At 42.9% G+C, this 12,022-nt stretch overlaps 1 protein-coding gene across 1 annotated transcript; it reads right to left on the bottom strand.

The window, feature by feature from the left end:
* Nucleotides 1-753: 753 nt before the first annotated feature.
* On the bottom strand, nt 754-7,169 carry CCDC137 (coiled-coil domain containing 137). Its single transcript, XM_056848683.1, has 6 exons — nt 7,133-7,169; nt 5,205-5,408; nt 4,243-4,438; nt 2,541-2,623; nt 1,445-1,524; nt 754-966 (listed from the first exon to the last, which is right to left on the bottom strand). The coding sequence occupies exons 1-6, from the start codon at nt 7,167-7,169 to the stop codon at nt 754-756; spliced, it is 813 nt and encodes a 270-aa protein (XP_056704661.1).
* Between the last annotated feature and the right edge of the window lie 4,853 nt (nt 7,170-12,022).

Genomic DNA, 12,022 nt, shown 5'->3' with positions numbered 1-12,022 from the left:
GGAGAGACAGCATCTGGAAGGAAAATATTTATTCTAGAAGACACACACTTTTTGCTCCCAAACCCATGTAGCAGTCTGAGTGAGGACTGAAGAGTGCCTTTAAAAGGAACAGGTACAAACCTGAGGAACAATAGGATCAAGCTTGCAGAAGACAAGAGCAGCTGGTTCATTCATCCATTTTTTTCTTTTGAAGCTGATAGAAGGTTTCTACATAGTAGGAATCAATCCCCTTCAACCCAAGCTAACTCTTTTCTCATCCTTTACTCTCTTTTTTTAAATAAGCTAAACCAGTGTTTCCCACCCATAAGAGGATAAAACAATTTCACATTCAACAAAAGGAGCATTTCCTAATAATCTTGCAGCCATTGCAAGACCCCTCATGGAACACTGAAGCAAATTAAAGGAAGTGTGAGAAATAGTCTTCATTCTCATGCCTCTGACCTCATCTACAGAAAACAATTATGGTGCAGTCCTCAGGGTGGGCACGCCATTCCAAAGTTGGACACACAAAAAAGCTGCTTTATGTACAATTTGTTCTCCGGAAATCGTTCTTCAGGATGCAATTCATTCTTCCAAAAATGATGGCTGTTAACCCCATACTACCCATTTGCCCATCACAGATCAAATGGGCGAGAAATTTGCTTGCCCTACTCATTCAAAGAGGAACCATTTCAAGTGGATGGCTGCTGTGGTTGTCAGTAGATATTATTGCACCCCAAAAGTTCTGTTTCCTGTTATGCTGGAAATGTTACCTCAGACTGGCTTCCTTAGTTTCTCCAAAGCCAGCTGGCTCTGGGCTGACAGCTGTTGCTGCTGCTTACGTTTCTTTAGGTCCCGGTAGGCTTGGACAACCCTGTCTCTCTCCTCCTGCACGATCCTCTGGCGAGCAAGAGATGCATGGACGACTTTATGGGCTGCTGTACCAGAGCCCAAGAGAGACATTAGCAGAAGCTGCTTGTGGCCAGCCTGGAACATGAAAGAGATTGCCTGAAGCTGGAGTGATATGAGGGGGGAAAGGCAGCGACTGAACCCAAAACATGAGCTCACTTTAAGGTGTCCAATACTCCCCCCACCCCTGCCCCCGGCCACATCTGGTACAATTCACTTGGCACATTAGGGTTAATACAGGTTGCCAATCTCCCCAGGGCTTTGGTGGTGAAAGGTTCCATCAAGTCACAGCTGACTTATGGCAACCCCAAAGGGCAAGAGACATTCAGAGGTGGTTTGCCATTGCTTGCCTCCGTGTCATGACCCTGACATTCCTTGGAGGTCTCCCATACAAATACTAGCCAGGGCTGACCTTGCTTAGCTTCTGAGCTCTGATGACAGCAGGCTAGCCTGGGCTATCCAGATTAAATCAAAATCTTCGGATCTGAACAACTGAGACAAGTCACTGGCAAAGTTAGCAAACAGACCTAGAATCACATACAGCAAAATGAATTACCTTCTCTTTGACGACACTCTTTCTGGGCTTTGCTGTAAGTGTCGGGGGCTGTAGAGCAACTTCTCCAAACTCTACTGAGTCTGAAAGCCATGGGAAATGAATTAAAACTACAGTTCAGATTGTTTACAGGATAGGGAGGGGTCCAGAATACATGCAACATTCTTCTTCTACCCGTCTAGAATCCAACAGGGTTTCTTCCTTTTGTTACCTGATAAGGCCACAAGGCATAGGATGAATGAATTTCCACCCTGGATGCTAATCACAACTCTAAGTAGCAAGGGGAAGAGGGCAGGGCTCTAAAACAAATCCATCCTTTGCACATAAGATTCTGTGACAAATGCTGCTGCTAAACCCAAGTCCAAATGCCCCAGCACAGAACTCAGAACAGTTCAAGTACACAACATTTTCCTTTACCTTGTAAAACCACAGTACTCACTTTTGAGAAAGAAACTGAAGCTACCACCCGCCTGCCTCCATTGGACAGCTAAAGGTCAAGATCTGCTTGGCATCAACTGACTGAAATCCAGGGGTGTTACGGGAAGAGTTTACTGCACTGGAAACCATCCTGGAGAGCTACAGCAAAGAGACTGCCTTCCATTGTTCTAACCCTATGTAAGACAAATGATGGGCAAAAAGCGGCTCCTTATTTCTACATGAAAGTTTCAAAAGAAGCTGGCCTTTTTTTTGTTAAGCACAAAGGAATCTAAAGACACTAAGGTTCTACGAACCAGTGTCTGCTGCAACCTTAAACAATTATTGAGATTCAGATCAATCTCATCAGCCCCAAATCACTTTGGCCTACAGCACAGCCTTCCCCTTGGCACAAAATCCTGATCATTCAGGTACTTTGGCTGCCCAGAATCTGAGAGAACTGTATTTGGTACTTAAAAGCAGCCCATGGGGGGGGGGGGGGGGACAAGCAAGAAATATCTAAGAAGGTTAGAAGTTGAATGACAAGTAATATCTAAGGTTTGAAGTTTAAAACAACAACAACATAGAAATCTACGTCTAAGGGCCCAAGTTCCATATTGCTCTGGAACAGCAAAGGCAGCTTAATATAGAAGAATCCCAACTGCCAGGTCAAATGGCTGCTTACCACTGAGTAAGTCCTTCTCCAGCACTGCTATTTTCTTCTCTTCTTTTTGTTTTCGGATTTTATCCAGCTTCTTTCTCTGAAATCTAAAGAACAAGATATGTTAATAAGAGACATGACAAGACCTTAGCCAATTAGTGCTGCAATCTTGTTTGTGAGGAACGGCCACTGAACTCACTGAGAATTATGGCCAAGTAAATGCACTGTCACAGATATGGCCACAGACAGGGGAACAGTTGCTGGACATAACCAAAAAGATCATATAAGATGTTGCCACACACATAAATAGAACAAACCTGGCATCTCAGGGAAGCCTGCCAAGAAGGGAATCTAGAGACGCAGAATAGAACAGAAAAATCAGCAAGCAGAATACAAAAAGTAATAATTATATGGCCTTGTGTGGATTAAAAGCCATCTAACCCATTATCAATAGGTACAGTTTGTTTAGGCCCAGGTGCAGAAGCCTCTGAAAATTGCAAGAATGTCCAGCTTCACAGAAGTGAAGATTATTAAAGGATGGGAGTATTGGTTGAGGGCCAAAACATATTCATAGGTATGAGAAACTTGTAATCACTATTTTTAAATAGACTTCGTTAAAATAAAAAGTAGCCAGAATGAACTAACAGTTTGTATATATTTTAAGAAGACATTTCAAGGACAGATAACCTTGTATGGTGTTTGAAGTTATAAGATAAGGAGTTAGCCAAGAATGTGCACCTTTATCAAGTGGGACAGTTAGCTATTGTTAGGAGAGGATTCTAAAATCCTATAAATATGGGAAGTCATACTGATTAAGTGCTTCTTCTCAGAAGGGAATCCTTGCCTGTAAGAAACCTTTATGGACTCATGTAATTGCTCTCCTTCAATTATCTATGTGACAATGATGGATGATATAATACTTTGTTGATTTACTCTATGTTAAGAATGCAATAATTATGCTTTAATAAAATGAGCTTAGAATGGAAGCAGAGATTCTCTAAAGTATTTATTTGTGTACTACACCCATAACAAACTTATAGCATTACTGAGCTGTAGATCTGTCTGGGAGTTAAATGATCTGGTAAAGAAAAGCTAACTAGACACCTAGAGTTTCTTAAGTGCACTCCTACACCTGAATCAGACCTGACTAGTGTCATCCAGAACTACATGTACACAATCAGACTGCAAGAATGGATCCCAGACAGATAGAAGCAGGTTTAATTGCCATCAGCATGTCAATGCATCATCTATTTTGTTCAATGATAAACTCACAAGAGCTTGTATCATAACACACAAAGATTCTCAGTTGCATCTCTTTCTCTATTTGTTAGTGCTTGCTAACCTTATTGTATCTATAAGTTCAAGCCCATCCCCCCTCAAAGGGTAGGGAAAAGGTTATCTGTTCTTTAAAAGTAATGATACATAAACTTAAATAAACAATTCGCAATCTAACAAAGTCAATAAAATAAAAACACAAATTATGTAAGAATAAAACAAAGCACCAAATATGTTTCAATGAAGTCTTCATCAGGGGACTATTAATCATGAAGCAGCCATAAAACAAATGTTAAAAGAATGTGTATATGCATAATTTCTTTCTCTCCACTACTGGTTAGATTAGCTTGGGTCAAAGGCACTGTCCAGGCAAAGTTTTGGGCTCAGGAATAATGCTCTTACTCTTATTCTCTACGTCTACTGCTGTGAATTAACAAAAGTTCAAACTTACTCTTTTTTCTTCTGGGACTTTTCTTGGATTGGCTCTTCTTTCTCAGGCTCACGTTGCAGCTGGTTTTCAGTGAGGAACAGCACACGCTGAGTTTCCTGGTCCATACGCCTCACATAGGAAGATTCTGATTCCCCCTTGCGCCTCCTAAATCTCGGCACTGGTATGTCGCTCTCTGAGCTGGGCCTCTGTTTGCTTCCTGAGACAAAGCATGCAACACTACAATTACATTGTGCTCAGCAACATTCAGAGAGGAGACTGATTCTCCTCTGATCCCTCATGCTCCTCAAGTTGGCTCTCTGCAAAGACATTTATTACTAATTGTGCAGGCACAGCAATCACTGGACAGCAAGTCAAGCTGGAGGAAAACATCAACCCAGATTCTGTGACTCACGATACACAGAGGAAGGTTACAACTCACACCACATCCATCTATTCATTCTTGATTTCCCCAGGCCCAGAACATCATGAACCTCTTCATAGATTTGGGGGGGGGGGGTACAAGAGACTGCAATCAAATGTAAAGTTCTATTTGTATTGTTCAATTTGCTTGAATCAGTGAATGGATTTGCACCAAAGTTTCACAGCAGCAAAATGCACTCTATACTGCTATCTCTTGACCAATTTATATTTCAAGTGCAATTTTAACAGACTGACAGTGCAATCCTAAGCAGAGTTACATCTTTCTAAGTCCGCTAAAGTCAAGGGGCTTGAAAGGGTGTAACTCTACTTAGGATGACACTATGAGAAGTGCACAGTCTTGAAAGAACATAGTCAAAGATACAAATGTGATTACTGGAAATAGCACACATTTGAAATCAACCTGTCAATCCTACTCCTTCCAAAACATGTAACTGGTATTTAGACAATTAATGTAACAGACGATGTCTGCATGCATACATGCAATTAATTAAAAGAGGTAACAGACAATACACTAGAAAACATGATCAGAGACCATGTCATACCTGCTTTCTTTTTCTTCCTGCTCTTGGGGTTCTTTAATTCCTCACGGCTCTTCATGATCTCCCGCAGCCGATAGGGAATTTCTTGCTCATTCAGACATTTGGGTTTTGAGTTTATTTTCTTCTTCTTTTGGCTAATAAAGAGAGGCAGACCAACAAACAGACATCTTGACAAAGACTCTACACAACTGTCTCCTAATATATTTTCTGTTAAGGTATTATAAGCATGCCCTGAACCCACACTATGCAAAGGACCAGCTGCAATGATAGGATCCAAGCCTGCACACTACAAGTTACCTTCATGTTTTCCTAGCTTGCTCCATACTAGAAAGCCAAGGTTTAAAAACCATACATATGAGACATTTGCCAAGGTAAAGCACCCACAGTTATTCTTACCCATTTATGCAGCTATTCCCATGTATGAACTGACTCATGTATTTTAGATCATTTGTCTTCTTTAAAAATATTATTAATTCAACAACTTCATGACAGAGGGTAGGGGATCTTGGGCTGAGTGATTGTTACATACACAGTGCCTACAACTGGCAGGGTAATGCAAACAAGTCTCTGTAGAGCTTCTGCACAGACTTTCCTCAGCACCAAAACAAATGTATGCCATGAACTTTTATATCCATGAACTTTTATATCATTGAGTACGGCAGATAACCCTCTTGAGAGAAAATGCAATTGGCTTTCTTAAAAACAAAACACAGCACTCCCGTCTACGTAGAAAGCAGGGATGAATTAAATGTTGTTTTCCAGTGCCATTAACTTCACACACAGTTCCCTGCAAGTAAGCTTGCCAATATGAAGTATGTCTCTTGGAAGTTTCTGAACACTCAGAAGCTGCATGACAAACAAAAATTCATAAGGTGAAGCTTTTCCCAGCATCAAGGTGTAATAATGGAGAAAACTGCAAGTGCTCAATCTCTACTTTAATTGGGGGGGGGGGGAGTGAGTCACAACTACTGACAGTATTGGATGGTGCACTAATCTGTAGCTCTTATTCTTTTAAGCATTACAAGGATACATTAAGTAAACTCTGATAAAGATCCCCAAACCTTATCATGGCTGGATCAAGGGGGTGAGGCAATAATGGCGGCAATGAGAGCTAGAAATTGCCTACGAATATAAGAGCAGCACTACTGGATCAGACCAGTAGTCCAAGGTCCCACATAGCCAACCATTATATGCAAAATGGAAAAAAAAAATCCCCTAACTACTATTGCCTCCCAGCAGTATTCCTCTGATATTCAGAGACATACTGTTTTTGACCCTAGAAGTTCCGTTTAGATATACTGCCTAATACATCATTCCAAGAATCCACCACAGCATAATGTAAAGTCTCATGAGTTAATTTTGCACTGTGAAAAAGCGCTTGTCTGTCCTGAATCTACAGTCCCTCGCCTTCATTGGGTGCCCCCTAGTTCTTAGTAGGAGTAGAGCTGGACAGGGCAAGGCAGTGGCTCAGAATGCAAATTGCGAGCCAAACAGTACCAGGGGAAATCCACCCATACCAGACTGCACCTTAAATTCAGTGGGTAAGTATAAGCAATCCTCAGCCTTGCATGCGCAGTACAAGCATGATCGTAACACTAGTCTACTACTGGACAAGGTCGCTGTAAGATCACTTAGTCCTCATAACAACGCTACAAAGTACGCTAATTACATGATAATAAAGAGATGCTTATCTGGGTTTTTTTTCTTTCTTTTTATTACTACTACTATATTTGTTTCTGTATATATATTAAATGAAGAAAAATAAAATAATAATAATAATAATTTAAAAAAAAGATAATAAAGAGGTGCTCGCAAAGTCCTCCGAACATGTAAAGTTGCGCTTTGCGGATGCCTTATTATATTACTAAAAGTTGTAGCTACTGACCTATTACTACACATCATTCCCTTCCGCGCGAAGGAGGAATCCGCACTTCCCGCGACGGAAAGCGACCTCTTCTGCTTCCCCATGTTGCTTCCTTCGCCGGGAACTATCCACGCGCGCTCGCCCTGATTCCGCCTACATTGGAGCCCATTGGCTCGTGTTCCTTTGTCCCCGCCTACACCTCGTCCCTTCCTCGGTTCACATTGGGCGTCTCGTCAAAGGCCCGCCCAGAGCCTCGCTGTCATTGGCTCGCTTGCTGGTCCCCGGCTAGTGACGTACGACTACCGGCTGACAGCCGTAATAGCGGCTGCGGCCATTGGACGAGAGGGATATCAATTCCGGCATGAGGGCGGGGCGTGTGATGGTTGGTCGAGGCCCTTCGGCGTCGACGATGCTGTTGCTGAGGGGTGTCTGGCGCGGTCGAGGGCTGCTGAGGCCTGTGGTTGGTGGGCATGGAAAGGTGAGGGAGCCGAAGTTCCGGGCCAAAGGTCAAAGGGCAGTCAACAGAAGGCCTGAGGTTTCTCAGCCTCATGGCAGGCGTGTTTACTGGGAAGGAAATGTTGCTGGAGAAGGTGGTCGTATAACGGACTGGGAGGAGTCACCTTTTGGGATGCTCCCCACCCCCGTGTTATATTTGAAATCTGGTTGGCTCTTGTTACCACCTCATCCAATACCAGTTCTGATCTCCATAAAGTTAAAGGCAACACAAAGACTTTGGGCTTTTCCATCATACCTTAAGCAGCCTCTTTCGCTCCCCCGGCCGCTTAACATTCAGTAAGGTAGACTTCCCCTGACTATGGAAGATCCACTGATTTTGCAATTTGTAATAACCTCTTTTCCTTTCTGTAAATGTATTGAAATGTATTAGGGCAGCAAAGGAATAGCTTGTTGGGCGGGGTATCTCTGTGTGTCTGTGGGCTAGTAATTGGGGCAAGAGTCACGGAGGGTTACAGTGAACCATAACAAGAACTGGGTGAAACTGTTACTATACTGCCGCCTCTCTGTCTGTATTACAGTCAGATATGCCCTGAATGTTGATGGCTGACATATGTTGAATTTGGATAAATATCCCTTCCTCAGTATGATCGGGACTCAGAGATTTCTGCCCATTAGGGCCTCTGGGTCGCAGCTGCCAGAATAAACTGTTTTCTTGAAATAATGGTTCGGGTCTCTATTTCCTCCACAAACCCCTGTTTACCACTACATCTCCTTAAAGTTAAAGGCAATAGAAAGACTTTGGGCTTTTCCATCATACCTTAAGCAGCCTCTTTCGCTCCACCGGCCGCTTAACATTCAGTTTGTTGGAAAGTTCCTGGGAATTTTAAGCTTGCACTCGCTACTTTGAGACATCTTGGCTGTTCTTAATAATGGTGGGGTTTTTTGTGTCTTCCTGTTTTCTGTGTTTCATAAAGCACCCTGCAAATACAAAGCAAGCAGAGCAAGTTTCTAGGTTAAAATATTTCTTCCTGCGGTCCTAGTTTTCTGTTTGCATGGAGCATTTTATGTGAACTGGAATTCCATGTATGCGGTCTGAAGCAAAGCAGGCCATTTTAACTTTTGAGGGCTCCCAGACATTTTAGAATCAAAATCCATTCACTGAGTCATTGGTGAAATCCTGATTGTTGCCTTTTTATGTGTAAGAGTGATAATAGCTGATCATGGTGTATAGAAAGGCAAAAAAAGTTTAATGTGATTTTAAAAACAATTGTAATTTGTGGGAGTGGGAGGTCTGAATTTGTCAGTGCAATACTAATCTTAACAAATTGGTAAGTGCCCTATACTGTGTAATTTACCCCTTTCCTCCAGGACCCATATGGCAGAGCCAGCATGGTGTAGTGGTTAAGAGTGGTGGACTCTAATCTGGAGAACTGGGTTTGATTCCCTACTCCTCCACGTGAGGGGCAGACTATCATCTGGTGAACCAGGTTGGTTTTCCTACTCTTACACATGAAGCTAACTAGGTGACGTTGGGCTAGTCATAGTTCTGTTAGTGCTCTCTCAGCCTTACCTACCTCACAAGATGTCTGTTGTGGGGAGAGGAAGGGAAGGAGATTGTAAACCAGTTTGATTCTCCTTAAAAGGTAGAGAAAGTTGGCATATAAAAAACATCTCCTCCTCCTCCACTGGCTTTACTTTGAGAATGGGTTGGATTTGCTGGAAACAGGAGGGGGGAATATAGTAAGTGGTTATCAGTTCTGGAGTTTAATTATATCTTTTTGTTCCTGTTAGGAGTGTGTGTATCTGTTCAAGCATCTCCAGGACTGCAGTATCTCATGGCCCTGGCTCCTTCACAGATCCTATCATATGTGTGTGGTCAATATGTGTAGGCTCCCTGCGGTGTTGACAGACTGTGAAAAACGTCATATACATGCCCGTGAAAATGGTTCCCCAAATGCTGCTTCCCTAAACGACAAGGAGTCTAACTCTGAGGAGGCAGCAAGGTCCTCAAAGGATGAAGAACTTTTTGCCGTACCCCCAACGCTGCTGCCTCCCACTAACTGTTGCATGAGTGGATGCCACAACTGCGTGTGGATTGCATATACAGAAGAGCTGCTGAAATATTATAAGGATGGTGGAGAACAGGCACTAGCAGCTGTGGGGAAACATATACAAGATGAAAACATAAAGATGATTTTAAAAATGGAAATAAAATTCCGCATGAAGAAAGACTGAAGTTCTTTAGCTGGTGAAGCTACCAGTGTCACCCAGGGTCTCAGGACATAGCAAATTTTGAAGAAATCTTAATTATTTATAGTCCTTTCTGGATAATACCACTAAAGACTCATTTTATTATGTGGGTCCTAGGTTCTCAAGCCCATTGGTGTGATATACTGATATAATATTCTTGTTAAATGTTTGTGCTTGAAATGGTGTGATTCTTATGTTGCATTATTTGATAGCATTATTACCTGTATTCTGGCACTCTGGTTAGTTTCCCTTGAGATAAAGCTAGAGTATACTGATCTTAGGTATGGCATGCCTAATGTGTACCTAGCAGCCCTGCTGTCAGATTGTCCAGCAAAGACCAGACAAACCTTCTGTGTAATGCCATGCAGCACTGAAGTAGTCAGGGAGTCCATTCCTGAAGCGGGGGGGTAGATAGGCAGCAGTCGGGAGCAGCGCACCTCCACAGAGGCTTCCTGGTCAGAAAATAAAAGTTTAAAAGGCTTTTTTAAAAAAATCCTTGAAACTCCTCTATGGAGTTTCACAGGGCTATGGCAGCTATTTTGCTGGGGTCGCAGCGCTGCAGTGTAGAGAGCCATCCCCGGGCCGAAAGGTGCTTGGAAGCTGCCTAAAAGCAGCTCCACCCCCGGGAACATCCCCCTGGACACCAGCCTTTGGAGTTTCGCTGGGACAATGCCGCTGGGGAGGCAGCACCGGCAGCCAAGGCCTGCACTGCTGCATCGCACATCAGCATAAGTGCCCCCAGGCCTGTGTCCATGCCACTTATCACAGCACAAAGTGCCACGGATGCTGGCGCAGGGTCATGCCAACTCCTATGGCACTTCCACCACCCCCTTCAGGATTGCACGGTTAAAATATGAAGTAGCCCACATTCCATACACTATTTATTTATACGGTTGTTCATTATATTACATTCCAGCCTTATCGTCGACTCAAGGCAGCACTAGGCATTAAGATTACGGTCCATATATGCTGTTCAGTGTTATGGAGTGTTCAGTATTACGAACAACAAGGAAGAACTTGCAGGGGAAGGAAATCCCTATTCTCCCCCCACTTTCTCCCCCCCCCACACTGTTTTGGGTCTGTTGTTGTTTGCTCAGTTTCCCCATTTGCATCCTGCTGTCTGTTTCCATTCTCCCCCTTTCCTATTTCCCTTTCCCACTGAATCAGCATCCATTTCCTTCCTTTCCTTTTCTGCACTACTACTTACCCCATTTCCTCATCCCTGTTTTTCCAGTTGTTGTCTCTATTTGCCACCACTGATTTAGGGTCAAACTGGGCAATAAATATACCTGAACTAAATAATGTGGCTAAATGTATCTTCTACTTTGGCCCCAAGTGCCATTTTGAGCTGCTGCAGAAACCCTAAATGCTGCCCATACTCATTCTTCCCTACAATGTTTGTGTGTGCTTGGGCATCACTTGTTACCTTTTTGAATTTTTAAAAACCCTCTTTAATTTTTGTGTATGTTTTCATATTTATCGGCAAATCTGGGTTTCCCAATCCCTGGGTGACGCATTGTGCACATTTTTTGTTCCACATAGTGGAACCACTCCTCACTATTAGATATATGACAAGTGAGGGGCTTATGAGTTCTGAGGGAATTTTCTTCCTCCTTGATCCCTTTCCCCTCTTTTGCTCATTTTTTGTTACTCTATTCCAGTTCTACTCCCCATCCTCCTACTTTTTCTTCATGCTCTCTCCCTCATGTCTGCTAAAATCTTGTGAAGTCTTCTTATGCAATCTCAGCAGCCATTTTGGATTGCCTGGGCAACCAAAAATGCTGACCAAGATCTTTCAAGGCAGTCTTGTGTGGTCTTGGCACTTTTAAACTAGTTTGCATTGCATTTAAGATACTTGTGCAAACCTGGAGTCTCCCTCAGGTTTGCAGAAACCTAACCTAATTTTTCAAGTGTTTGGTGGGACTACCCATAGCTAATATTTGATATATGATAAACACTCAAAAAGTTAATATTTTCAGGCTGCAATGCCTATGCCCATTTACTTGTGAGTAAATCCCACTGAACTAAGTGGGACTTGCTTCTGAGTAAAGAAGCAGAGAACAGTATTGTATTAGGCCAGGCAATTTGCAAGTAGCACATTTAGCCCATTATCTTGTCTCCTGAAGCCCAGAAGTACCACTTCCTGTCATTAACCCTTGCCCTCCTCCGATAGACCATTTGCGCGCCTGCACATGAAATCTTGTCATCTGACCATCTAAGCTACTTACTAGATGTTGGCATTTCTGTTCTC

The sequence above is a fragment of the Euleptes europaea genome, chromosome 1, assembly GCF_029931775.1.
Source record: "Euleptes europaea isolate rEulEur1 chromosome 1, rEulEur1.hap1, whole genome shotgun sequence".
Classification (NCBI taxonomy): domain Eukaryota; kingdom Metazoa; phylum Chordata; class Lepidosauria; order Squamata; family Sphaerodactylidae; genus Euleptes; species Euleptes europaea.
This window is presented reverse-complemented; position numbering and strand designations above follow the sequence as displayed.

Excerpts from the sequence above, each read along its gene's own strand:
- CCDC137 (XM_056848683.1), bottom strand. The coding sequence starts at position 7,169 with ATGGGGAAGCAGAAGAGGTCGCTTTCCGTCGCGGGAA. Across the intron at positions 5,409-7,132 it reads GTCGCTTTCCGTCGCGGGAA|AAAATATATTAGGAGACAGT; the intron begins GTGCGGATTCCT and ends ATACCTTAACAG. Across the intron at positions 2,624-4,242 it reads AAGTCCCAGAAGAAAAAAGA|ATTTCAGAGAAAGAAGCTGG; the intron begins GTAAGTTTGAAC and ends CTTGTTCTTTAG.